General features: G+C 39.8%; 2 protein-coding genes across 6 annotated transcripts in view; one reads left to right on the plus strand and one right to left on the minus strand.

The window, feature by feature from the left end:
- Positions 1 to 860: 860 nt before the first annotated feature.
- Positions 861 to 24,251, minus strand: HSPH1 (heat shock protein family H (Hsp110) member 1). 4 transcript variants are annotated; one of them, XM_065051305.1, is made up of 18 exons: positions 24,115 to 24,251; positions 22,994 to 23,051; positions 19,956 to 20,096; positions 18,266 to 18,388; positions 16,982 to 17,081; positions 13,334 to 13,467; positions 12,606 to 12,850; positions 11,446 to 11,674; positions 10,427 to 10,533; positions 8,967 to 9,100; positions 6,579 to 6,784; positions 5,650 to 5,781; positions 4,757 to 4,894; positions 4,442 to 4,567; positions 3,830 to 3,937; positions 3,617 to 3,736; positions 2,225 to 2,386; positions 861 to 1,724 (listed from the first exon to the last, which is right to left on the minus strand). In XM_065051305.1, the coding sequence occupies exons 3-18, from the start codon at positions 19,980 to 19,982 to the stop codon at positions 1,524 to 1,526; spliced, it is 2,292 nt and encodes a 763-aa protein (XP_064907377.1). In that variant the 5' UTR covers positions 19,983 to 20,096; positions 22,994 to 23,051; positions 24,115 to 24,251; the 3' UTR covers positions 861 to 1,523. The 4 variants fall into 4 exon arrangements, with proteins under 4 accessions (XP_064907377.1, XP_064907353.1, XP_064907369.1 ...); XM_065051281.1 differs by lacking the exon at positions 24,115 to 24,251 and adding an exon at positions 23,821 to 23,956; XM_065051297.1 differs by lacking the exons at positions 5,650 to 5,781; positions 24,115 to 24,251 and adding an exon at positions 23,821 to 23,956.
- The window catches only part of B3GLCT (beta 3-glucosyltransferase), a 78,322-nt gene continuing 76,135 nt past the window's right edge, over positions 23,926 to 26,112 (plus strand). For both annotated transcript variants that reach the window (XM_065051312.1, XM_065051319.1), the window contains exon 1: positions 23,926 to 24,424. In XM_065051312.1, coding sequence (XP_064907384.1) covers positions 23,926 to 24,424 — 499 coding nt within the window. The remainder of the gene's footprint in view (positions 24,425 to 26,112) is intronic.

Here is a 26,112-nt window from a genome sequence, read left to right on the forward strand (position 1 = left end):
CAACTAAAAGAAACACTTGCCAGGAGTAGGATTAGTTGGCCCTAGAAAGCACCAGTCTTCTCTCACATGTGTACTCCCCTCTTCAGTAGCTCTAGTGGGACTAATTTCACTTTTCTCCTTTTGGTTTTGTTGTTGCAGACTGAATACTGCTGGAGTCACACCAACTCTTAGATTAAAACAACCAACTCTACACTTAGTGACAATGATCTGACGTATCTGGTATCACAACCTTATATACAGGGTCTATATGCTTCCAAGGAAAACCCTTCCCTCAGTATTCCAGGTGCCAATTCCCTACTTTAATTTGGTGCCTAAAGCAGAGTATATAAACACGCTTTCAGCACCCTCCAAGTATCTAAAAATAAGCTTCTTCAATAGACTACAGAGATTTACTTGAGAGAAATTCTTGATTTTTAAAATCTTTACCATGGTCTAAGCAGAGCCATGTGCTCAGCAGAACAGGCTGAAGTCTCAGTTTTACCATTCAGTTTCGGCTGTAACAAGAGGCTGTAAAGCCTGGCCTAAGCATTCAATCAGGTTTAAACATCTTATTCTGAAATGCAAATTGTCTCCAAGATACAGGGTTCTGTGTGTTCCAAGTTTTGTTCTAAGCCTTACCATCTATGAAGTTTCCAGGTTCTTTCAGGTGTGTACAGCCCTCAGGGTAAAGGAAAGAAAGAGGCATAAACTTGTTAAGCCACTTGGTTACTTTCAACTCACTGCACAACTGTTCTAAGTGTTCAAGTTTTAAGCCTTTTTACAACTCTTTGCACAAGAACACAAAGCAACAGCCTGTCACAAACCATGAAAAAGGCAACACCAGAAATATTGAAAACAGCTAAACCAAACAAGTCAGGAGATATCAGTAAAGTGAACTTTATTTTAAAGCTCATTAAAAAGCTTCACAATAACACTAACAGAATTAGCATTTCCTTCATTTTATGTACCCCACATGAAAAATGTATTGTTTAGCAAGAGATGAAACGTAAGCGTTTCTGCATGCTACTAACACATTTCACCATCTTATTATCTGATAAGCACTTTGGACTGCAATAATCAAAAACCTTAGAAGAGAAGGGTTTCTTCTGGAAAGTCCTTATGAACGGGACAGACACCAGCTTTTTATTGACATACCCAATTAGATGTCCAGACAAAAGAAAACTACCTTGGCATCTACAAATGCCTACGAAGGTTTTGATTACAATCTTTTGAAGGAGCAGTATATTTCAGATCAAAGGCTTCTTCTCATCTTTAGTGATGCAAAAGATTAACATACTGCACAGAAGCTTAGTATGAACTCACAATTCCACAGGAATCTGAAAGTTACCAAGGCAATTTTCCTTTTAGGATAGTCAAGACCAACACTATTACTATTCTTCCTCCCATAACACAACATATCCCAGACAAGTTTTAAGAAAAAAATATAAATAGCTCCCAAAACAATGCATTCCCACCCTCCGTCACATACAACACAAAAATATCTTCTGTCATGGGATGAAATAACTTGCTGCAAATGCAGTGGTTTAGTCCAAGTCCATGCTAATGGTGTTTTGATCACTTGGATGACATTCGCCATTTTGTTGAGGCATTTCAGAACTTTTGTCATCTTCTCCCATGTCTTCAGTTTTATAATCAGCCCGTTCATGTAGTGGGTTTTCTTCCTTAGGAGAGTCAACTTTTGGTTTTGGTTGTGTCACAACAGGCTCACAGACATTGATTAACTCCTAAAAGAAAGGGAAAAGATGTGGTCAGAATATATACATTAAGCACCTATCAGCCTCATTAGTGTGAAGAGTCCCATGCCCAAAAGACCGTTTGAAACTTGCTTCTGTATTTGTTTCCCCAGTCCAGACTGACGAGTACTTATCATATCCTGAAACAGATTAACTGGTCTAGTTTCTGAAGCTCTGTGGCAAAATTCTTCAACTCAATATTTTGGATCTCACATAGGTGTTTTTCAAGACTATTCTGTGCCTACCAGTAACATCAAAAAACAACCCAAATTTTTAAGGTGACTGAAAGACAAAATGTCAGTAAGCTCCACAGAATTACATACACTATAGTACAGCTCCTCTGCTTTCTACTGATTCTCCTTCTGTCCAGACTTCCTAACCACCCTCTAAGAACACTGGAGCAGCAAGATGAAACTGGAGGAGAGAGAAATGGACAGCTACCAGTCTAGCTTTAGCACCAGCCTCTAAAATTAGTTTCTTATGGTGCTTACCTGTAGCTTTGCCTTAATTTCACTTGAATGCACAGCTGGATCTTGATCTAAGCTCTTCTTAGCCTGCGCACTCACAGCATTATTCATCCACTCTACCACTTCACCAACACACTTCTCTACTTTCATCATTTCCATTTCATCAATGTGGATGTATTTCTCATCCTGTCCAAATACAAACATTTTCTATTAGTTAATTACGTAAAGTTTACTGTCAAGTTATGTCAACAAGAGTAACCTGATTATTTACAACTTACAATCTTTACTGACTTTCAAAATAAACAGAAGTTGGCAACAAGCCAGATCTGTTATAGCAAGAGACAAGAAATATGTCAAAATAAAGCTTCCTTTGCCCAATAATCAAACAAGAAACTTAGTTCAAAGAAGAAACACAAGCTTCACAAACAGGTCATGCAATGTAATATAACATTATTAACAGGGTTGATAAAAAAAACAAGCCATCCCCTCCCTTCTGGAGAATCTTACATGGGCCCAAAGTAGTTTAGACAGTGCCATGCCACATACACAGAAATGGGAAGGATCAGTTAAACTATAGGAGCATCCCCTATAGTGCCGCAGTTACGCAATTAACTGATATCAGGAGAAGGATCTACCCAGCAACACAACTTATGATTTTAGTTAAGAATTGTAAATATGGATTCACATCTCAGATGTACTATTTTCAATTATGCTAGTTATTCCAACACACTGTAATAATACTGAAGGACTTAATGATAAATTTATAATCTATAGCTGTGAGGACATAATTGTTTCTGATGCAAGTTTCAATCTCAAACTGAAGTAGCTTTAGTGTTGTGAGCTGACCTATGAAAACTCATTAAGTTGAAACCCAAGGATTAAATTTGCAGAAGGCAGTGATGCATATCAAAGTAATCTTCAAATATCAATAGCAAAGAACCCCACAAACAACAAAAACCAAAACAAAACAAACCACAATCAACCAACCCCCCCCCCACCAAAAAAAAAAACCACAAAAAACCCACAAACGCTGATACAGAATAAAAACCCCTAGATGTTTATCCTGAGTAGCTTTTACACTAATGCTTCTCACCATGGCACACCTCTTGTTCCCAAAGAACTGGAAGAAGAGCACACTTTTAGGGATGTCAGATTACCATTTAAAAGGTCAAGAATTAGACCACAGTCTAACCATTGTTCTTTATAAAAATGTACTTTTTGGCCTGCAAACCCCCAGAAGTATCAAGTATCTGAAGATATAACACACTAGGCAATACTGAGCACTGGGAAACATTTGTGGTGTTAAATTTGTGACCTATATAACATGCAGCTCATCTGAAAGTGAATTTGAGGCCTCTGACAGCTGGTGAGCCTCAGTGAAACACTATGTGGTAAAGGTACTTTGAGGCCACTTACTTTATTCCTGAATTCCCCAGCTATTGTAGCATAATACTGGAGCCTGTGTCCCAGTTCTTCTAACAGCTTTGGTCGTTCTTCTGCTTCTTGATAGCGCATTTGAATTGGAGTACCTAGTTTCTAGAAAAAGCAATTCCTATGTGTTATGTGATTCATTAACATGGCTTTGTGTCATTTGGAAATTTTGCAATTCGAGCATACTAACAAACCTACCTTTAAATCCTCCAATTTGTCTACATACACCTGCTTAGCTTCATCCTCACCCTCTTCATACAGCCAGCCTTCTGTTTCTGTCAGGAGCGCAGAGAATCCTTGCAGATCCTATGTATCGACATAATTCAAACATTTTGATGTCAAACATCAAAACATGCACCAATTGACTGTGTTTGTCTTGCAGTAACAGGACATTGGTAAATACCATTAATTCTCAGCTTCCTAAATAAAAATCGCATATTTACTGCAGCTTCTGCCTAATCAAATCAATGAAACCACACCAGCTTCTGAACCTGGAAACACACACATCTACAACATCACCCCTTATAGCCTTTTGGCCTTGAATAGGCTAATGCCTGGGGTGCAGCAACACAGCTTCTCCTATTTACTGATTATTTGAAATCAAAACTTTACTCCACTTGCAACAAAATTTATTTTCAGGGATACAAACTATTTGCTAAGCCTGAACCTAATTTCACATCAGTCCAAGCCATCATTCAAGTAAGTCACAATTCTCAGCTATTTCCAGGATGGCTGCAAGAAAACTTGACAAAGGAATACAGAATATTTGGTATTAGTATTTTCAGAGAAGTTCCAGAAACCATTACCTACCTTTTCACAAACAAACTTTTCATATGGTCCTGACAACTTGTCTCTGAACTCATACACATATTCCTCCACTGCATTCTTTGCATCATTTCTTTCTTTCTCCAGTTTGTCCTGCATAATCATCTTTCCCTGCATAACCACAGAACATATTTTAATTAAAAAAATACTTATGTTCAAACACATTCTAGAAAGCACAGCTCCTGTAAAACACAGTCCACATTCCAGGGTTACAGTCAAAGATCAGAAGTTGCCTTTAAAACCAAACAAATGGTTAATAACTGCAATTAAGAAAGCAGCCTAAACCACACTCTAACTCACCTCTGTTTCAATATACATATTGAGGAGATCTTTTCCTAACTGCCAAACCAAGTTAGCTTCAATAGGGAGTTCCACATTCTTCACTTTTATCTTGGGTTTTTTAGCTTCTGGGGGCTGATCACTTTTCTTCTCATTTGTCTAAGTTGGAGAGAAGAAAAATAAGGTTATTTTCCTGACTTCTGATGAAGTAGAACTATGATGAAAAAAACATTCACAGGAAGAACAAGCAGAGATTTTCCGTGTCTTTTTCAGATTCTTCAAAATACACTTGTGAGGCACTTTCCCTTCAGGGATTCCACTTGCTATCCTAGTGTGCTTACAGTCTATTTCATGGACAATTACTGAGCTACAGGAAGGACTTTTCTCAGATATATGGTGTATTTGCAGGTTTTCCAGAAGTGCCCATCTGTAGCTTTGTCAGCATCATCAGTGAAGTGCAATGTCAAGATCTTAACCCAAAACATTTTTCATTTTATACAAATGAAAGAGTAAACTAACAGCAGTATCATGCAGGCATATGTTTTTCAGATAGATATATATATCCTCTTAGGTTTATGAATTCCTGATCCCAGCTTTTCTCAGCAGGCCTAATAAGCTTGGCCTCTAACAACAGCTCTTGAAAAGATTTTATGTTTGCAACATAAACAAATCAGCTGTACAATACAGCATAAAGACAGGGAAGTGGTAGAGAGAGACTTCTTGCAGGAATTCTCTTGCAGACTCTTTACAGAAATCATCATGAGATCTACATGTTATTTTTCACAATAGAAAAGGTATCAAAGTGAAAAAGGTTCCAAGCACCAAGTTCCTTAATTTTTCCTGGAATATGTTACCATTTTAAATGTCACCATTATAGAGCATAACATTTTCAACAGAGTTAAAGGGTCACTCACTTTCTTGACATCTGGGATTTTGTTTTCTTCAGAGGGAGGTTCTGATGAAGGGGGAGACTGTGACGTTTGCTGACCATCAGTTTGTACCTGGGACTGTGTTCCAGCCTCACTGTTCTCTTGCTGGATATTTTTCTGAAATGAAAGCCCAGGCACAAAGGATGTAGAAGGCATGTGCACTTGTATTTAATAAAAATTATAGGGCACTTCACTTCTGACGCACGTACTGTACAAAGTGCCCTACAAAGCATTCTGTGCACACGCAGAAACACACATGCTTTAACTAATGGAGATACACACTAGGTGCAAGTTCAAAAGGACTTAGTAAAAATGCTACCAGTGCCAGGCTTGCAGCATAATACTTGTATGTGTGTGCGCACTACCACTTTCTCTTACAAAAAGTGGCTCTTAATTTGAGTCATAGCTTTTAAGCTTTTTTCCCCCCTCAGAAAACTATGAAAACATCAAGTCCACCATAACAATGCTGCACTATTCCCCAGTGTTCTGCTCCCATTCAATGGTAGGGATTCCCCTTCCAGCTTTCCATTCCACAAAAAGTTCATAGATTTTACTAATGCAATGGATTACACACAAATCCTCTTCACAAAGAGCACAGATGACTAATAATCCAAACTAAGTTTTCCTATTTGGAACACTTGGACAACAACGGCAGCTGCACACAACCCCACCCTCACACAACCCACCTGCTGCCATTTGGAACTTTTCCCAACAACTGATTTTGAAGTCCACACACTTCCACAATAGCACTAATTTTCTCCTGTTCTTATAAAGACATTTCCTGACAGCTACACACATCTTGAAATTAACCTAATTTTGCTTCCTTAGAAGCAGCTATTTTTCTTCCAGAATATGTAACAGCAGAACACACTTTCATCAGTAAGGACATCCACACACAAGAAAAGTCAACTTACATCACTTGAGTTTTCAATAGGCCTTTGGTCCTGAGATTCCACTTCAGTCTCAACACTGACATCTTCAGTCTCGTCACTTTTAACTGGTTCTACCATGGATGCAGTGGACACACTGAAAATGCCATGAGTATTGACACGGACTTTCACTTTGACTTTAGACTTCTCTCCATCTTTCTGGGCTGCCACATTCTGGATAACATACCTACCTAAACACAAAAGAATCAATATTCACACAGTGAAATTAAATAGATAATATTTCAGAACCAGGAAAACACCTCCCTCTTTCATAGGGGATACATTTTCTAAATATTTGATGAAGCTTCTGTGCTCATCTCATGGTGCCCAAAGTGAATGCTACAAAAAACAAAGAGTATGCTGCTTTTCAGCCAACTTTCCCTTACAAAAGGGAGAACATTTGTTCTCATCTCAGGTAGGTTCACCTGCCACTAGTAATATACAGTAAATACAAGAAGTTCACTCCCCCTTACTTGTGCTGCTATTAGTGGGTGAAAAAGGAAAAAAAAAAAAAAAAAAAAAAAAAAAAAATCACACAAGTATTTGGACTAATGCCAAAGTTCAGTGGTATGTCTTAATACAAGTTATTGCCCAACACACAAACAGTATTTCTATAAGTGTTCTTTTCAGCTTCTAATATCTATGTAAGCCTGCTACTGCCTTTTACTCTAGGGCAGAACATAATTGTTTTGTATTAGTAACTCCTATAATACTTGAAACAAACTTTGTTAAACTAAGAAACGGATGGACAACTAGTTAGTAGTACATGAAGAATCATATCTCCTTGACAGTAAGAGCAGACATTTTTCCTGCCTACTACATGGTTATTTGTATATCACCAAAACAGTGACCTGGAGATTACTATGTTCATATAGCTGCAAAGTACAAGTGCACTGATTTCATCACAGGCTGGACGCACACATGCTCACACACACCATTCCCTCCTCAGCAGATCTAAACCACGGGCTTTTACCTGCTTACTTTACAGGCTACAGAATGTAATCCCCCTCGCTTCTAAATTCACTAATATACTGGAGTTGGGACCTGTCCTTTCTTTTCCTAGTCTTTCCAGAACCATTGCCTCACCTATTAGGACTTCTAACAATTCTGTCCTGAGCAAAGAGTCAATTGGTGAGCTGAAAGCAGTCTTCAGTTCAGTTCTTAACAGTTTGCAGAACAGCATTTAAACACCTTCTTGTTTGTTAACACCATATAAACTGAACAGTCACAGATCGCACTATCAGTCTTTATGGTAAGAGTTAACCTGAAAGGCAGCCTGCTCGTTCTGTATCTACAAAATATTATGCTGGTTTCTAAGACACATGGTATTTAAACTTTGTGACTCTATGTAAGAACCACAATTTGCTTTGAAGTAGAGAAAATAATGGATGTTTTCATCTAGAATAATAGGTTTTGGTAATTTTGTAGTGTATTAGGTACTAGCTGAAATACTGGTAAATCAATGGAGGTGATTTTGCCCCATATATTCTCCCACTCATTTTAAGAACATTTATAAAGCTTATCTTTAACACTACAGTTCTGTTGACAGTGTATTTTAAGTGCATTGTTAACCAACAGGAGAGGTGTGTGGTCCAGTACTTAACCAAGATTTGTAATTTCTTTACCACTCTGAAAAAAAAAAGTTGAGCTTTCTAACAAAACCAAGCAATTACTTCACAACTACTAATAGCTTTGCATGTAATATTAAGATAAACATACACCAGTTAATTATATGCTTAGAACTAAGAGTAATTAATTAATTGGCCCATCTTTACCATCACAATCTTCTTCTAACTAACCACACTGTAAGTTCTTTTTAAGTGTCAACACTGTCAATGTTGTAACTTGTTGAAAAGGATGAAAGAGCTGCTTATGAATGTTACCTAGCAAATTTAAATCAATAGCGTATTTCTGTAGCTGCCACTATTTCAGGTTGCCTTGATTAAAACTTATCCAGCATTATGTCAAATCCAGAAAGTAAAGGAAAAAAACAACTAGTCACTCATGGTGTGTTTATATGCAGGATGTATTTTTCAAGTATTACTAGCTTGCTTTAGTGATAAGCAGAAAAAAAAAAAAAAAAAAAAAGATTTTAAAAGCTAAAAAGTTATCTTTTGCAGCGATAACTCTATTCTAGTCCTGGTTATTCAGCTATAGTTTCCTCTTATTTCTTCTTCATTGGATGAAAGCAACTTTAGAAGCTAGAAAAAGAAACTATCCAAATTCAGTCACCTATGTAACGGGAGAATTCAAAACCCAGCCCTCCAGACACAAAACACTAAATATGCGATATAACCATACTGTAACACAGTTACAGAACTGATTAAAGACCAAATGATGTGAGGCAACACCATTTCTAGGACTACTACTTACCAATTTTTGACTCAGGATATGGGACTCCATTGGCATCAGAATAAAAAGCTTCTAACTCAAATGGACCTTTCCTATAGAATGTAAGGACCTTGGAGAAAGGTGTTGGGTGATTTCTGCTGAACACCTCATGAACCCTATAATTAAGAGAAAAAAATACCACTTTTAGTAGAGTATTTGAGCTGAAAAACTTTGATCGAAGATCAGAACTCTTCCAAGAAACATCATCATGTTTTGACACCTTTACCCTTCTGAGCAATTCCAAGAAGGATACTTCACTACTGTACTGTATGGAAAAAAATATTACTGTTGTGTACTGTAATGGGAAATTGTCCTATTCCACAAGCAAATAAGTTTAGATGTAGGTGGCAATTCAGTGACAGACTATCAGCAGACCTCCAAAATTTGTTTCCTGCAAAGACATCACTCTAAGCTTAGAACAGCATAATGTAAATCATAATTTTCACCCTTCATCCATTAGTCTCAAAAGGCTAATTATAGCCATCAACTCCTTCCTCATTTACTTTCTGTGGCTTAGTTGAGAACTGTGACACCAAATTATTATTCATTTTTTGATATGACAAAGACAACCAGCTTTGTGTTCTTCCTCTAGGGTCTGTCTGCTATTATGCCAGTCTGACTCTAATTTACAAGTGAGTTCTGTCTCCTAATGATTGAAGGATCTCACCTGAAAATCTAAATGGGAGAAAATAAGAGTGCCACCCAGAATGTGAACCAACAGGTTTCTCTCAGAAGGATCTGACAGAACTATTACGTTCAGCATCTCCACAAAAGACAGTCAAAAAAGAAAAGGCTGAATTACAAATACGAGAAAGGTATGAACAGGTCCCTGTAGAACTCCAAACTTCTCAAAAAGTTAACTCAGACCTCTTTACATCCTAGACAGCAATTGCATTTCCTACAGACATAGCAACAGCTAAAAGCAGAGATCCAAATCTTAAATTTATTGCAATTACAGTGTCTTATCTTGAAAATTTTAAGAGTTAAATCCTTGTTTCTGTTTCCAGCTGGAAAAGTATCATCCATGCAAGCTAACAATATTTACATAGTGCATAATGTTCCTACAAGAATCCAGAGAGGTGTTAGGAACTTCGTAAAAAGAATCCAGCAAGGAAAGTGGGATTAAGATCCAACAGCTGTTCATTTTGTATCCCAAAACCTGACAAGCAGACAAAGGCAATGCAAGACAAGATACTGGTTGGTAGCTCATTCAATCACTTTTTTTTTTCCATCTCTATTTTTTTTTTAACGTATGAGGAGTTATGGTTAAAATTTCAACATGTGTCTCTACACAATCTCCATTGTCAACTATCTCTGGTACATGGCTTATGGGTTTTCTGCACCAGAATGGCAAGTTCCTAATTTAAAATGCAACCAAGATCATCATCCTTGAATTATGAAGGCAAATATAGTTTCACTGAACTGTAGTGAGAGGTACCTACCCTTCAGTGTCCTCTGCTTCTGTGTTCCACAACAGAGATATTGCAAAAGGTGTAGCATCTGTCACAGAGAACTCTCTCACTTTAAAAGCCGGAGAAAGAATTGCACACTGAACAAAACCAGACACACAAAGTTGGTTAACTGCTCTGCTCTACCCATACAGAACAGCTAAACATCTTCAAACAAGAAAAAGAACTGTGTTTGCTTTGGTAAGTTGCTTGATTTCAGTAGAATATGATATGAACAAAGAAATTTCATGCAGAAGTATTTATACCCTTTAGGTTAGCAGGGCTTTTGGCCTTTTTCTTACCATAGCTTGTAAAAAGGGGTAACAATCTAAATGAATACCAGGACTGTAAATAATTGGAGTTCTGTGTTACTTGGTCATAAAAGCAGCAGTGTTTATCTCACAGATCCTGCTTCTTTCCCTGGAGACAACTGATTGCTAATGATAGAAAGCAATTAATGAGATGAGGTAAAGAAAACAAGTCAAAGAAGAGGGGGTGAAATAAGACAATAAGGGGAAAAGGAAGAAGGCAGTGGTTTGCTTGTAAAAAATAACTCACTAGTTGGAAACTGTAAAAATAGGGGAAGATGCAAAAGAAGTGTGTTTCACACTGATGGAAAGTTGGATACCAGAAAATGCAAACCTACAGTGGTTTGGGCTTTTCACAGATAACTTCTCATACACTTGGTTGATTAAAAATCTCTTCCCTCAGCTTCACAGGAACTTAAATTTTTCTCATTAAAGACACCTAGATCTTATTCTTCAGAAGATAAGAGTGGACTGCTTACATAATACACACAGCATCAACACTTTTGAGTGAAGTACTGCACTGCAGAGGAGCACTCTGGACTTTTTAAACAGCGCAAGTCCATAAAACGACCCAGTAAACATGTATGTTCCCTTGTGTGCTTTAAAATTTACCACTTCTGCCATTTCTCGTAACTGCTTGGCTAATTCTTCAAAAAAGCGTTCTCAAGGAACATTTTAAATTAACAAGTGTTGCCAGTACCATACCTGCAGAGCACAGCCCCTAGCTATGGCTTCATCCGCATTCAGTGTTGTACTGATATCTTTGCCAAAGAATTTAGCAATCCTCTCTTTAACAGCAGGAATGCGGGTTGCTCCTCCCACAATCTCTACAGCAGTGACATCTTCCACTTTCAGTTGTGCTTGTTCCATTAATGAAAGCAGAGGCACTTCTATCCTTTGTAGCAAGTCAGCACACAGTTCTTCAAATTGTGACCTAAGGAAAGAAATCAATTAACCAATGAAGGCCTGTCCAACCCCTAAGATTTCTTGGTATTCTTGTTTCCAAACTGATGCTGACTGGGTCTGTTAACTACACTGCAAAGACACTTAAAGCTAAACCCATGTGAACAGGCTGAAGTGACAACCATACACAAGGCAGAAGATGAACAGTTGCTTACAGATTTTCCTACGCTGCTATCAATGTAGTTTTGAAAGATAAAGGTATTGTTTGAGCAAGTGCTACATATGTGCCTCTCAGCATAGGTTACACAGAATAATTTAGAAAACACCGATACTTCCTTTACAATGAAAAACTATTGCCTAAATACTGGAGGGAAGAAAAAAATAACCAAACGCACACCCCTCTCTTGGCAGTAGTTACAGGACTAACAGTGACTACAAATAAGTTGTGGTTGTGCATGTGTGCAAGAGAGAGAAACACACACACAGAACTTCATTTACACTCAGTGCATAATCAAGTCATCTCCCATAAGCACCATTTCTGTCCTCTTATTTCTCTGCCAATATCCACAGTTACAATAAGAACAGAAAAAAGGAACGAAGTTTCAGTTGTTGCTATCTTGAGAGCAGTATGGGATTTAGGTTATCTAAAATATGCAGGAGGCCTAAATATGCAGCCAACCCCCCTGGGTCTGGTTTGCACGCATCAACCCATGGTTTTAAGAACGTGTCATTCTCCATAAAGAATCCAAGCTTCTTATGCATGATTATTACACTGAAACATTGCTCAGTTAGCTAAATACTACATTTCACAGCCTTAGTTACTCTAGCATTATAAAAATGCCATAGCTATTCAGCACTTGTGCTTAATTTTAGCACAGAAAGTTTCTTTCAAACATGGAAAGAAATACTGGTTTTAAGAAATACGACCACCAAGGCAACTGCCTGTCTTGCATAGAACTCACCTGTTCATTTTTCCAGATACATCAGTATCATTCATGAAACACTCAATATTTAGGGGAATGTCTGTGCTATTTGAACTCATTAGTTTCTTCAGCTTCTCACATTCCTGATACAGACGAAGAAGAGCTCGAACTTTCGTTTTTGGATCCAGTTTGTACTTTGCCTTTATTTCTGCACAAAAGTAATCTACTAGCTTTCCATCAAAGTTTCTTCCGCCTAGGAAAGGGTCAAATGCTGTGCCAAGTACCTGGTTTGAAAGAACACAATTACTCAGTCTTACCCTCAGTAAAAATCAAATGGAGTAGCAGTCTCACCACATCAGCCAGCCTTTGCTTCAAAAAGGCTGGGGACAACTTGGCCTATCTTAATGCACAGGATTAAGTACTTTAACCATATCAGCCAAGAATTGCTCTTCATTTTTAACAGTGGAAGTAAGACTAAATAACTAGGTGACAATCCTAAACATTCAAAATTTTAATACACACACATTTAGATAAAATATTTTAAATTATAGCAGTTGTGTATCTTACATTGGTGGCCGCAAGGAATTTACACAACCTCTATTTGAAACCATCCTAATGAACGAAGGACACTGAAAAATCTTCACCTTTTGACTTGTTGCCTCTTCCCATGCATTAAATTATTTCATAATTTTCAAAACAAGGAAAGTTTACAGGCTATTTGACCATAATGTCTCAGAAGCCCTTTTATTTTTATTTAATCTTACTACCTTAAGTTTACTCTTGTTGAATGCACAGGCTGATACTTGAAATGCAGAATGTCCCATATCAACAAACACAACTATCCGTGGCTTTTCTTCAGGAGCTGGAAGGTCTTGTTTATAAATTCCATAATTCAGAGCCACTGTAAAAAAAGTATCAGATATTATCAATGCAGTCTCTAGGTAGTCTCCAATTGCATGCCATCACATCCCTGTGAATATTAAGCTACAGGATCAAGTGCAGCAAAACAAATCCAGACATACACCTATGCAAGGTCTTACCTACATGGAATATATGTTGCAGGATTTGAATGGCAAATCATCCTTCCTCAGTCATGTATATGCTCTTTAAATGTGCAAGCATGCAAAACTAAGTAGCAACAACCCTGTTTGGGGTTTCCTACTTTGTTCTGTTTATTAACAACTTTTTTTTTTTCTTTGCATAGTAATCAATAACACAGAGCATCTTTACAACAAAACCTAAACTCAGTTTCGTATTTTCAAGGGGTAGCTCCAAGACACAAAGGTTGTGTCCGAAATTCGCATAAATGGTCTGCAGAGGTTGCAAAAGGGAATAATCCCAGACTATACAGAGTATCAGGAAGGGACAGTTTATGAAATCCATCAAAAGTGTAAAACAAGCCAGTGTGGCATGTAAACACAGGATAATGAAGTCAAAGGACAGAACATGGTTTTGCAGCAGCAGCCATTCTGGATGGATAGCAGTGTCAAAGCTAGCAGGAGGCTGATGCAGTAATTGAACATAAATAAAACCCTAGAGAGTCTTGGCTACATGGTTGTGTAGGGAAGGCTGAGATTTTGGCACAAGATAGAACGTGCAAGAATGTACATTTGCATATGATGAAAAAAATCCCAAAATGAAGATAACAGCCAGGCTACCAGACAGATTGTCAGGAAAGAGCATTAGAGAAGGTGGTAAGGAAGGCTGGGAATACATGCTCTGAAGAGAAATGTTTTACAGTCACACTGACATTCTCTCACTTGAGGAGCAAGGGACATCAGCTCCCTCTCTCACATCAAAAGCAGTAGCTCCAGACCATCTGGAACAAGGACACTCAAGTTTCCCACTGATCAGAGAGTTGAGATTTATGGGTTCCGGTGTCTAATAAAGTTCACCTGCAGTTGGTGCACTCATTCTCATCTGCATGGATTCTTTGGGGTCTATAAAAACCCAATACCAACACTCAATCCCTCCCACTAGCAGTCATTAAGAGGTGGTAATTTAAAATAGAATATCTGTTTCACAAAACATATCTGTTATATCCCCAAGATCTAGATTTGACTTAAATTGTGTATTAGAGTGTTCTTTCACATAACATTTGTATTTTTGAGCAGACTGAATATGTTGGCCTTGTTTCCAAGCTAAAAATAAATTTATGAACAAATCTTGATAAATCACAGCAGAATTTGCCTCTCGTTAAAAAAAATAAAACTATTTTTCTTTTCTGCCCCACTGTATCTCAGGACCCCTTCCTAAAGATATAATAAAAGTTTCTTACATTGAAAATATTAGAAAAACTTGGATACTACCCATTCACCTTGCAAGGTAATGAAAAGAAAACTTGAAACACTGTGTGCTACACAGTAATGAAAGCCTATTGGTGCTGCTAAGGGGATGAAAGAGCTTTCTGCTTTTCTGAGGGCTGTTCACTTCAATGGCAAAGCTTCTAAAGATCCTTACTAAAAAGTCCTGAAAAGCTCTCAGGGCTGTTGCATGGCCAAAGACTGGGCTGATGTGTTCTGCCAAATAAACAAAAAGGAAGTGATAATGCTTTTAGTTGCCTTATATCACATCACCCCATCATGAGAGGTCATTTCTGAATTGGGTGTGAAGTATTTACTCCTGCTTCAGTACAGAAAGGTGTTGGAGAGGTACTGTTTTGACTGCTAAGGTTGGAAAATGCACTTTTTTGAGTGCTAAACTAACTTTTTTCTTTATGGATATAAATTTTCTTCATAAACATTCTGAAAATTGAATTTGAAAGTTAAAATGAGAGGGTCAGATGTTTGTCCTTCTTCCTCCTCTCTCCACAGTCACCCTAGAGGTGTTTAAGCCCTGTTAACTGCGAAGAAAACAGACAACTTGTACCTACCGTGGGATTCACACTATCACATGTTCTCTGAAGCACTCTTTGCAGAGAATTAAGCTAAAGCTAGGTGACGGAAACATGCACCTATGGATTTTGCAATGATGCAGTCAGATTTGCTCTTCACTAGGTGCAAATACATAGTATTCAATGTAAAGATTGTAATACTGATGAAACCAATACATTTACTAGAAATCCTATACATTACCATGTAGACACTCCTCTGAAAACAATTCTGGAAAAACACTTTAAGATACCACTCCATCAATGCATATTTAAGATTACTCCTTAAAATAAATAAAATAGAAAATGCAAAAGTATGAATCCAGCTGGTGTACACAAAAAATGCTTGCATAGAACATTCTTCTAAAGTTAACTCTTCCCTACTTATCTAACTAATGTGGGCAGTGGGAGCAGAAAAGTAATTACAGAATCACAGAATCGACTGGGTTGGAAAAGACCTCAGAGATCATCGAGTCCAACCCTTGGTCCAACTCTAGTCCGTTTACTAGATCATGGCACTAAGTGCCATGTCCAATCTCAGTTTAAAAACCTCCAGGGACGGCAAGTCCACCACCTCCCTGGGCAGGCCATTCCAATGCCTGATCACTCTCTCTGTAAAGAATTTCTTTCTAATATCCAGCCTAAATTTCCCCTGATAGAGTTTAAGCCCATGGCCCCTTGTCCTATTGCTAACTGCCTGGGAGAAGAGACCAATCCCCACCTGGCTATAACTTCCCTTCAGGTAGTTCTAGAGAGTGATGAGGTCACCTCTAAGCCTCCTCTTCTCTAGACTAAACAACCCCAGCTCCCTCAGCCTCTCCCCATAGGTCTTATGTTCAAGTCCCTTCACCAGTCGTGTTTCTCTTCTCTGGACCCGCTCCAGCACTTCCCTGTCTTTTGGTACAGACCTCTACTTCCAACTTCCTAGGCCTTCCCCTAGGAAACCAACACTAGTTATTATGCTACTTAAAACCACAGAACAAAGGCTCTATCAGCAAATGCAAACAGAAAAATGCAGGAAGACAGGGTAAGAATGCCTGTTTCAAGAAAGACCAGATAAATTCTTGGTTCTGCCAATGTGTTTTTAGAGTTCTGAACAGGTTAGCGAACGGGATTGCCTTTTTTGTGTGTGTATTTCAAAACCACAATTATACTGACAAAAGTCTTGGAAATCAATAAGCATTGACATTTAATCAAAGACCTTCCTTTAAGAGTGCCTGAAGCCCATAACTGTGCATCATAAGGTTTCTTCCTTATGGAAAAACTTTACTTCCTCTGGACAGCAAACTAAATGGGCGAGTAGTCCAGGCACATGTGGCAACTCCTAAATAAGTACTCAGGTAGATAACTATCACTAAAGCTTCATCTCTTCTACCCTTTCACACAAAAGACATTAAAATGAAAGACTGTAAATCAAGAGAAGAGCAACAAGTTTTCAGATGTTTAAGTCTCATGTCTGATTTTTCAAGTCAGCCCTGTTTCTTAGAGTAACTAAATGCACTATTACACCTTTCATTTGCAGAAACTGCTATTTTACCCCACTTACCTGCTGTCATGTCATTCATTAATCTAAGACAATTTAATCCAACAATCTGAGCTGCATCCAGAACAGACCTCCTTTCAGCATCTGTGAAAAATGACGGAACCTGAAGAAAACAGGCAAGAATGGGAAGTTATTTTCAGAAAATGTGACATCACGCTGTTTATTTGAAAGTCTTCATTTTAAAATTTCATCTATTTCTCCTCTTTGAGGAATACACTTGCTCACTGCAAGTCTTAATATGCAGCTACTGTACTGAATAGGGACTTCATATATTCTACTGAATCAAGCTGAGATGGAATTAAATAAGCAGCTAGTTTACATGAGGACACACTAGTAAGAAACAAATTACTTTATTTGTATACAAATGCTAGGAATATTAATTACTAGTGCAAAATACAAAACTGGGTATTACAGAGACAGACATGGAATAACCTTTAGTCAGAACTTGTAGATGTATTCCTGCCCAAGAAAGTGAATGGGGGAAAAAGTAACATAATATTACAGATGTGAGAGATATAAAGAACTAAGAAATAATGAATAAAGAGAATGTTTTGGCCAAAATGACTTCTGGCAAGAAGTGGTAAGAGATTCTGAAGGAATATTTTGTTGAAAATTTGCTACAGATCTCTAGCACTGGTGTTAGATGATGACCTTTGACCCTCAGGGACAAAAACTATACCATTAGAAGACACTAACTTTCCAGGTATCAACTGAAGAACAAACTTTAATAATAACAGAACTAAATTTTCCTAGATGCAACATGAGACAGAATTGTTCCAAGAGTCATTGAGAACACAGAGGCAGATGTTATTTTATACTCATGCTTTGCAATGGAATGACTGTTCTTCATCTGAGGTCATTTTCTGTGCAGTCACAAGTTGAAAAAAAAAAAATTAACTTACCGAGAGGATGAACATAAGACAGAAACTAAGATTTTCAGCTGCCAGAGGGCAAACTTTGATAAACAAAGGTGTCTTTAATGAGTAATTAGTGTGCTTAGTCATAGAAACAAGCTGCAGCACAAGGGTACATTCCTGGATCCCAGAAATACTGTGGGTCTCAAAGTTCAGATATCACCAAGAAAACAAGTTCACAAAGTGGGTCAGGGTCTGGAATACAGAAGCAGTCCTGGGATTTCTGTAAGTCAAAAGCTCTAAAGCTAGTTAAGATTAATCCCTTTGTAAGTGCTTTTGCCATGTTCTTATTCACTCTACATGAATAGAAACAAAATGCCCTCAATAACTGAAGTTAAAAGACATCATGTTCCTGTGCACTACAATTACTTACAGAAATAACACAGTCTGTTACTGGCTTTTTCAGGTTACTTTCTGCAGTCTCTTTTAATTTAGTCAATAACATCGCTGAAATCTGTTCCACACTGAAGATATGCTCCTCATCCATGTACATGACCTGGATAGAAGAAACAGGTAGAATAATTCCATTCCTTCAAATGGAGGAAAAATTACTTTAAATGTTTTCTGATACACTGCTAACTAATACTCTGTCAATCATGACATGCTTAATTATTTCATTATGGTACTTCACTTTACAATTTCATTTCCCAGTTGAGTGCCTACAGAAGCAATAATTCCATTTTCACAGCCTTAAAACATCAAGAACCATATGAACTCTATAGAGGAAGGAAATGGCTAGAAAGTGATTTAAAAAGTGACACAAGTCTAAAATGTGACTAAAGCTAGACATGCTCACACAGCATTATGGAAAAAAAAAAAGCTAAACACACCCATCAATTTCCAAACTGCTGCCAATTGCAAAGAAGTCCAGAATGACTTGCAGACTGTTTGCTAACATTTTTATGCTTCTGCTCAAATAAACAAAGACTCTCTGAAAGGAAGAACTGTGCAATGACAGTTCACCTATGCACATAAAACAACTGCAAGGTTAAGATGAAGCTCAGTTTATTTGTTGCTCCCTTACCAAGAAAGGTTACTTACTGAATCAATTCTCAAAACTTTTTAGCAACAGTTAAGTAGAAAAAAAAATATTCATTTGCTCTCCAAACTATCTGAGAACGAAGAAGAAATATCAAGTAGCACTGTTCTCCCAATACTAGACCTTCTCATATAGTAAAAGACCCCGCAATTAAAAGAAAACTTGAATTTCTGTCTGAATTTATCCATTAACCTCACAAGTCACAAACAGCATGAGAAAAAGCCTCCCCTCTTTTGTAACGCTTGACTACTTTTCCAGACAGAATTCTTTCTAGTGTACAATCTCTTCTGTAACCTATTCATTACCTAGGCCTGATCTATACTGAAGTTTTGAGACATTAGTTCAAGGTTCAAGAGTAACAAGCTAAACCAAGCTAGAGTCTTCATGAGTGAAGCAGCAGGATCTTTTATGCCAGCAAGGCTTCATTATCAGTATTTTCATATACTTCTGCAAATTAATACAATGTTATTAACTGCACCTATTCTAGGAAAAGCTGACATTGTATCAGAAAATCCCTTGATATGTAAGGAAGAGTCAGCCTGCAATGTGGCTCAAAATAAGTTTGCACGCCTGTAGCAAGTAACGGGTAAACACGTCATTCATTTATAGCAATTATTCTAAAGAAGAGTTGCCACTACTTTATAAGGAATTTGTAATCACGTAATTAGACTACTGCAATGCATTCCACACAAGAGTGACAGAAAGGTTAATGCTTTGAAGGAAAACCGTATGACCTCATAATTATCTTAGCAGCTTTTCTGCAGCAATGTTTGAGCTGGATGTGCAATTTGCCAACAGGGAAGCTCACATTTCAGCAATTACTCACAAATGAACCTTAATTTGATAGTTAACATCCACTATTTAAAGATGAAGCTGTCTATTCATAGAAGGGCTCTTCTTTAACAGAAAAGTTAATGGAAACCTTTAAAATAATCAAATTAAACCCATACTTTTATGACAAGGCGCTGAAATGTAAACTTTCAAATTTAGCTATGAACCCCTAAAAGATACACTGCAAATTTACCTTTACTCCAACTCCACCGTTCTTCATAGGAACCAAATCATAGCTCAACTTTTCTTTTTCCTTCTGAACAAAAGGATCATTAAATGCACGGCCATGGAACCTCTTGAAGTTAGATACTGTGTTGTGGGCATGAGTAATTTGCTGTAAAGAAATACAGGATATTTAGAAATCCACTCTAAATCAACCTGCAATGTTCAGTGCTGTTCTGTATGCTCCCAAGCATCAGTCAAGTTCTAGAACAACTCCTCACTCACTCGCCACATCTGTTTCTGTAACACCTTTTGTATCACTTCGTTACTGCAGAAGACTATATGAGTCACAGACCACTATATATTAAGCATTATAAGGATTATACAAGTATCTCTCAAACCTTGAAGTAAACAGGTGAGCAATAACAGGATCTGTAGGGCCTACTACTTTACACACCTAATTTAGGCAGAAGTCAAACAATAAAAGACAGGAGCCAGCTTCACAAGTAGTTGCAATGCTTGTGAACTGGCATTTCAATTCCAGCCAGCTCACCTCCAGCTGTTCACTTCAAACCCCATTACATTATCTGCAAACAACTGGTTTTGCAGTTATTAAGTTTCAAGCTGACAAGTCTCCCCATATATTTCAATATCCAGCATTTTTTTTTCACCTGAACTACTTTTAAACGATGTAATTTCCCTGTTCATGTTTACCTAGCAGCCACTCAAACTCTGGCACTAGACCAAAGAAGGGTACAGCCTGTAGACAACAGCAGGAAACATGAGGCTCTTTTTTTGGTAACAATGTCAGCCTAAAGTACACGCTAAACTACAGTGCAAGCTCCCCACAGAACCAACTGACAGAGAAAGCATTTCTTTATCAGGAATCCAATGGAGAATGAAAATTATACAACTAGACTGGCCTAGAAGAGATACTGAAAGTATCTTGAAGTAGAATGAATCCTGTTCTCTTGGAGAGAAACCATAGAAGTGTGGTGTTCTTTCCAGAACAGACTTAAACAGGCACCAACAGATTGCATAATATAATAACTCAGATGACAAGCATACTGAGGAAGATTTCTTGCATTCACTACCCTCAAAGGAAAGCACCAGTTTCTTATTGCATGCAAAATTTTCCATAATGGAACTGAAGAATTTGAGCTACATCTTATCTTAGAAAACTATGCAACTATGACAGTTCTCCAACAGAAAAGATCCCTGACAAAGCAGCAGGCCATACCCATACTATTAAGCAGTAACTTTCAGAAAGCTGTGTGCGTGGAGAAAAAGATGTCACACCCCAGCTCCCTACTAGGAATCATCCTTGGTTTATTCTAATTGCCAAACAGCGCTCAGTATGAGTTAGTTCAGGTCAAAAATCATGCCAGGAACGATTCCAGTACTTTAATGCAATAGAGTATTTAGGTTCCTGTGTCCAGCTTCAGAGTATTTGAAGGCTACGTAATTCACAGCTCTAATGCAGAAGAACATAGAAGCAAAAATTATTACCACGCAGTAGGCAGAGAAGCACACTCTGATAGCTTTTACAGCCTAATTTAGAATTAATCTAAGAGCCTTTTCTAAGAAAACAATCTTAAGATATTTTTAGAGTAATTGTATGCCATTAGGTCTGTAGCATGTTTTAATATCTTCCTGCTTAGTCACAATCAAGAAAGCTGAAATTTATAGTCTGTTAATTAACATACTGCTCTCATCGCCAGTGCTGTAAGACCTACCTAAAGGAAACAAATTCTCTGTAAATCTGCTCCAACAGCAGCTCCTCAAGTGTTGAAGAGATGAGCTCTCTCACACACACAATCACATTGTTGAAGTCACTACAGGATGATTTGGGGGGTGGAGGAGGGGTTTGTTTGTTTTTAAAATAATGAAGTCATACAAATGAAAGTTCTACTCCTTGATTTAAATAGCTACCACACCCTAGGACACTGAAAAATATAACTCTAGTTGTCCATGTCAAGAAACTACTTCATTTACAAAAGCAACATGATTCACATCTCAGGTGGTCAGCCAAACTGGACCACTGGCAGCAAGCAAGTACACAGGATTCAGGTCACTTGCTGTTTTCAGTATCGATACATTTCAATACACTGATGAATCACACTACTTTCCAACTCACAATAATGGAAGCAGTCAAATAAACAAAAGCAGTGCTAAAACCAAACATAAGAAAAAAACCCACAAAAATATGTATTTACTTAATCACTCCACCTGTATCTGTAACCACCTTAATCACTTAAGCTGTATCTGAAAGCGTGTATGTGCTTACGAGCATGTAATCTAACATATTTCCTCGGCTGTCCAAAATTAAGAGCTATGACACTGGCATAAAGGTCTCCTTTAGTGCTCTCTCCATGGAAACCTTCTGCAGCCTTTTTACTACATGGAGGCCCCATGCCCCGTCTCCTCCAGCAGCAGTTATGTAACAATCCACAATACGATACCATACCTGAGGATTTATTTAAGCTGTTACATCTAGTTACTCTAAGATTTGTCAGAATTAAGCTCTCCTTTTAAACTGAAAAATACTACTTTAAGGAAGAAAACATTCAATCTTTCAGAGTACCTCTATTAAAAAACCCCAAAAAAGTAAGAACTTACACCTTCAAAAACACAGGCATACAACTTTTCAGTGAAACCAAAGGTATTGAGCTATCTAAATAGCTTTAAAAATTTGAGCCAAGACTCTTCCTTTGCATCTCATTTTAAGAAACTATACACAGCATTTAAAGTGCTTTCCTTCAAGTGTAAGGAAAATCCTACATACAAGCACCATGAAAAAAAATACCCCAATTACCTTAACTTGTCAGAAAAGGAACATGTTCAACTGGAAAACATTAGCATTAATGAAAGAGAGCAGTAGCATTCTAACAAAACCACAACACACTGCATTTCTCTGAAGGAAGCATGGCAGAATAGTGCAGCATTTCTAAAATAAAAGGTGTAACAAGGAAAATTAAGTTTTTTGGGTTTAACTACAGCTCTTTTCACACTCACTGGTACTCTAACACTTTGCACTGGCCAATTCACAAACGCCAGGAAACGACCTACCTGGTTTTTAGCCGAGACACCAATAGCTCTGTTTTTTGATCCAAATGAAACCACCGATCTGAAAGAACAACAGGCTAATTAACTCAGTGCTACAAACAACCATGACTGAGGACTGTCACAGATACATTTTCTGCAGCTGCGAGTAAAACACCAGTCTTTCTGTTGAAATGCCGTTCTTCCAACTTGCTGTAAAACACTACAATAAGACTCTCATCCATTTTAACGTCTTGGCTCGAATCCAGGACTTTTCACAACGGTTTATCCAAACAGTTAAACACGATGATCACAATTAAGATCTCACATCCAGACTACATCCTACCCGTCAGCGTTCGGCTGCTCGTAACTCTACAACGAACTCCTGCTCTGAGCCCAAGGCTTTCTATATCTGACTACAGACTACTGCTCCGGAGCAGTTCTAAGAGCCCACCCGAGCACAAAGGCGCGGGGGGGTGTCCCATTTAAGCCAGGCTGCCCCGTCAGGGATTCAGCAGGCAGCGGCCGGCTCTCCCAGAGAGACACGCAGCCGAGAAATCCCCACCACAGGCCGGGCACACGTGCAGGTCGGTGCCGCCGGACACGCTCCGGCCCCGGCTCGGGGGATCCAGAGAGCGGGGCGCCGACCGGCGCAGCCTCTCCGCCGCCGAGCGCCTGACCCCAGCCCGCCCCGGGCCGCCCCGCAGCCTCTCGGGGGCCCGTCAGAAGGCGGCGAGTGCCGGGGACCACGCAGCCGACATCCCCTTCACCCACTCGCTTCCAGCGCCTGCCAGCCCAGACCCTCCGCCGGCCGCTAAGCAGGACCCGCCGCGCCTCCCGCACTCCTCACTCACGGCGTGCACCGGTCGCTGAACTCGTTGGCGACGGTCTCGATACCGCCGGCCCGCGCCACGGCGATATAGCAGCTCTGGAAGCCCAGGTCAAAGCCCACCACGGCCATGGCCCCACCGCCCAGGGGAGGTCCCCGCCCCGCCCTGCCCCGGCTCGCTCCCGGCGCTGCGGCCGCCGGCCCCGGTGCTGCGCGCGGCGGCCCCGTGCGCAGGCGGGAGGGAGGAGAGAGAAGCCGGCGCCGCCGCTTTAAATATGACAATGAGACGAAGTTTCCAGAAACTGCGGCAACCACTCACCGGCTCCACGTGCGGCTTCCGCTTCCGCCTTCGGCGGCGTTCTCGAACAATTCCTGCCAATCAGCGGCGCCGAGGCCCGGTGACGTAAGCCGTTCTCATGGCGACCGGGGACGCCGCCGCCTCCGCCAAGGGAAGAGGCGGGGGCGGGCTGCACCGGCCCGTGTCAGAGCCGGCGGGGCAGGGGCGGGGCCGCACGGGGAAGGGGGCGGGGGCGGGAAGCGCGCGTGGGCGGTGTCTCGCGCACGGCTGTTGGTGGCGGTTAAAGGGCTTCTCCGCGCGGCGGGGAGCGAGTTCTGGCGCTGCTTTCTCCGTATGTCCCCCTGCTCCCGTCGCCTTCCTTTCCCGGCTCTTTCGCTCGCAGCCTCCCCTGTGCTTCTCCGTTGGTCGCTGCTGCGGTGGCCATAGGGTTTTCTCCCCGCCGAGAGTGGAGGCTGTGTGGAGAGCTCTGCTGTTGCTCTCTGACTAGATGGGGGCTGGGGGGTGGCTGAGCGCCGGAGCGCTGCTGAAGCGCTACAAATGGCGGTACGCGCCTGGGGCGGCTGTTGTGCCGGCAGCGGGACTGGGGGTGGCGGGGGAAGGGCTCCAGGCGTGGAGGCCGGGGCTTCAGCTCTGCTCTTCAGCTTGTTTTTTGTTGAGCCCACATATGTGAGAAAATGGAAGATAAGCAGCTCTCTGTGACAACAACCTTATTCTAATAAACTGGGAACCTCTCCGTTGAGTCGACTGTCAACATTGTTACAGGTATCTCCCCACTGTGCTGTTGGGGTGCTCTTAGGGCTAGCAAAAAGTAACGGAACAGGTTAAGTATGTTAGTACTACAGATCACTTGCTCTCCCTAAAGATGACTTTTCCCTCTGTGTCCAGTGCCACAATCCACTATAAAATAAATGTCCCATTTCCTCCTGTCTAGCTGTTTGTTTAGGACCTGACCCCCTGCTACAGGCAGGACTTAACCTCCTGCAGTCCATGTGCACGCATGGCAGTACATAGATCTCGATTTTGGTTGTCAGTGGTTCATCTGTTAGATGCTGCCCTTCTGGTCCTGGCTGCTACGAAGGGCAGGGAAAGACAGCATTCAGAGTCCTGAGTGTCCCTGTGCGGAAGTGGCAAAATGTCAGGATTTTGCCCCTACTCCCTTTCTAGATACTGTGCTCTAGCAACGTATCTCCGCTAAAGCTTTGTTTCAGAGTTGAGTAGATTCAGGTCTGTGTTGGATCTTTACTCCTAATGAGTATATTGAGGGAGGAATTGCTTGCCTCTTTCAGAGGAGCCATGTAGCTGAAAAATCCATTGAGACTGTTACTAGCTGAGGATGTAACTTCTAACTGCAGAATAAGCTGACGGGTTGGCCAGACACTAAGGTGTATGTTGGTGAGGTTTCCTGTTCCTACTTGTTGTGGTAAATACTCCTGATAATGCACTTCCAATTTAAAATGAGGAGGTAGACTTCTTTAAAGTATTTAGGTACTTAAATATCCTGCTTTTTACTGGGTGTTACTGAAATGCTCAAAATTCCTCTGCTGCCTTCATGAGTGTCCAAAGTCTTTGCATCCTGGATAATACTCTAGAAGGTAAAAATCCAGTCCCTTTGTTACCGGTTCATCTTTACATCAGCTGTCACCCTGTCCGACAAGAAGCTGAGTGCCTAGTATTTTCAGTGATTGTTTCAAAAGCCCTGCTGTGGCAAATGATAAACATAGAGAATACACACTAGTTTAAGTGTCACTGTAGATGATAAAAGTAGATACCAAACATTCCTTTTGCTTTTTCTCCTTTGCTGCAAATTGTTTATCCTTGAATAGAAACAAGAAAAACTTGACTGTTTGCCCAGATTTGCAGCTGGTCTCTAAAGGGAGAAAAATGTTAAGCTCAGAATTGGAAGTTACTTTGGCACCATCTGTCTGGTAGTGCCAACAGTACAGCGTTGTGCAGTGTGGTGGTTGAGCTATGGCTTCTGTGAACTGGGATCCCAGTACAGGAGTAAAATTTTTCTTACTT

This window comes from Columba livia, chromosome 1 (assembly GCF_036013475.1).
Source record: "Columba livia isolate bColLiv1 breed racing homer chromosome 1, bColLiv1.pat.W.v2, whole genome shotgun sequence".
Classification (NCBI taxonomy): domain Eukaryota; kingdom Metazoa; phylum Chordata; class Aves; order Columbiformes; family Columbidae; genus Columba; species Columba livia.

Coding starts and splice junctions, on each gene's coding strand:
- HSPH1 (XM_065051281.1), bottom strand. CDS start 23,927: ATGGCCGTGGTGGGCTTTGACCTGGGCTTCCAGAGCTGCTATATCGCC. Junction 12,851..13,333: donor TCAACAAGAGTAAACTTAAG/GTAGTAAGATTA, acceptor CTTTCAAACCAG/GTACTTGGCACAGCATTTGA. Junction 2,387..3,616: donor CTGGGGAATTCAGGAATAAA/GTAAGTGGCCTC, acceptor GTATTTGGACAG/GATGAGAAATACATCCACAT.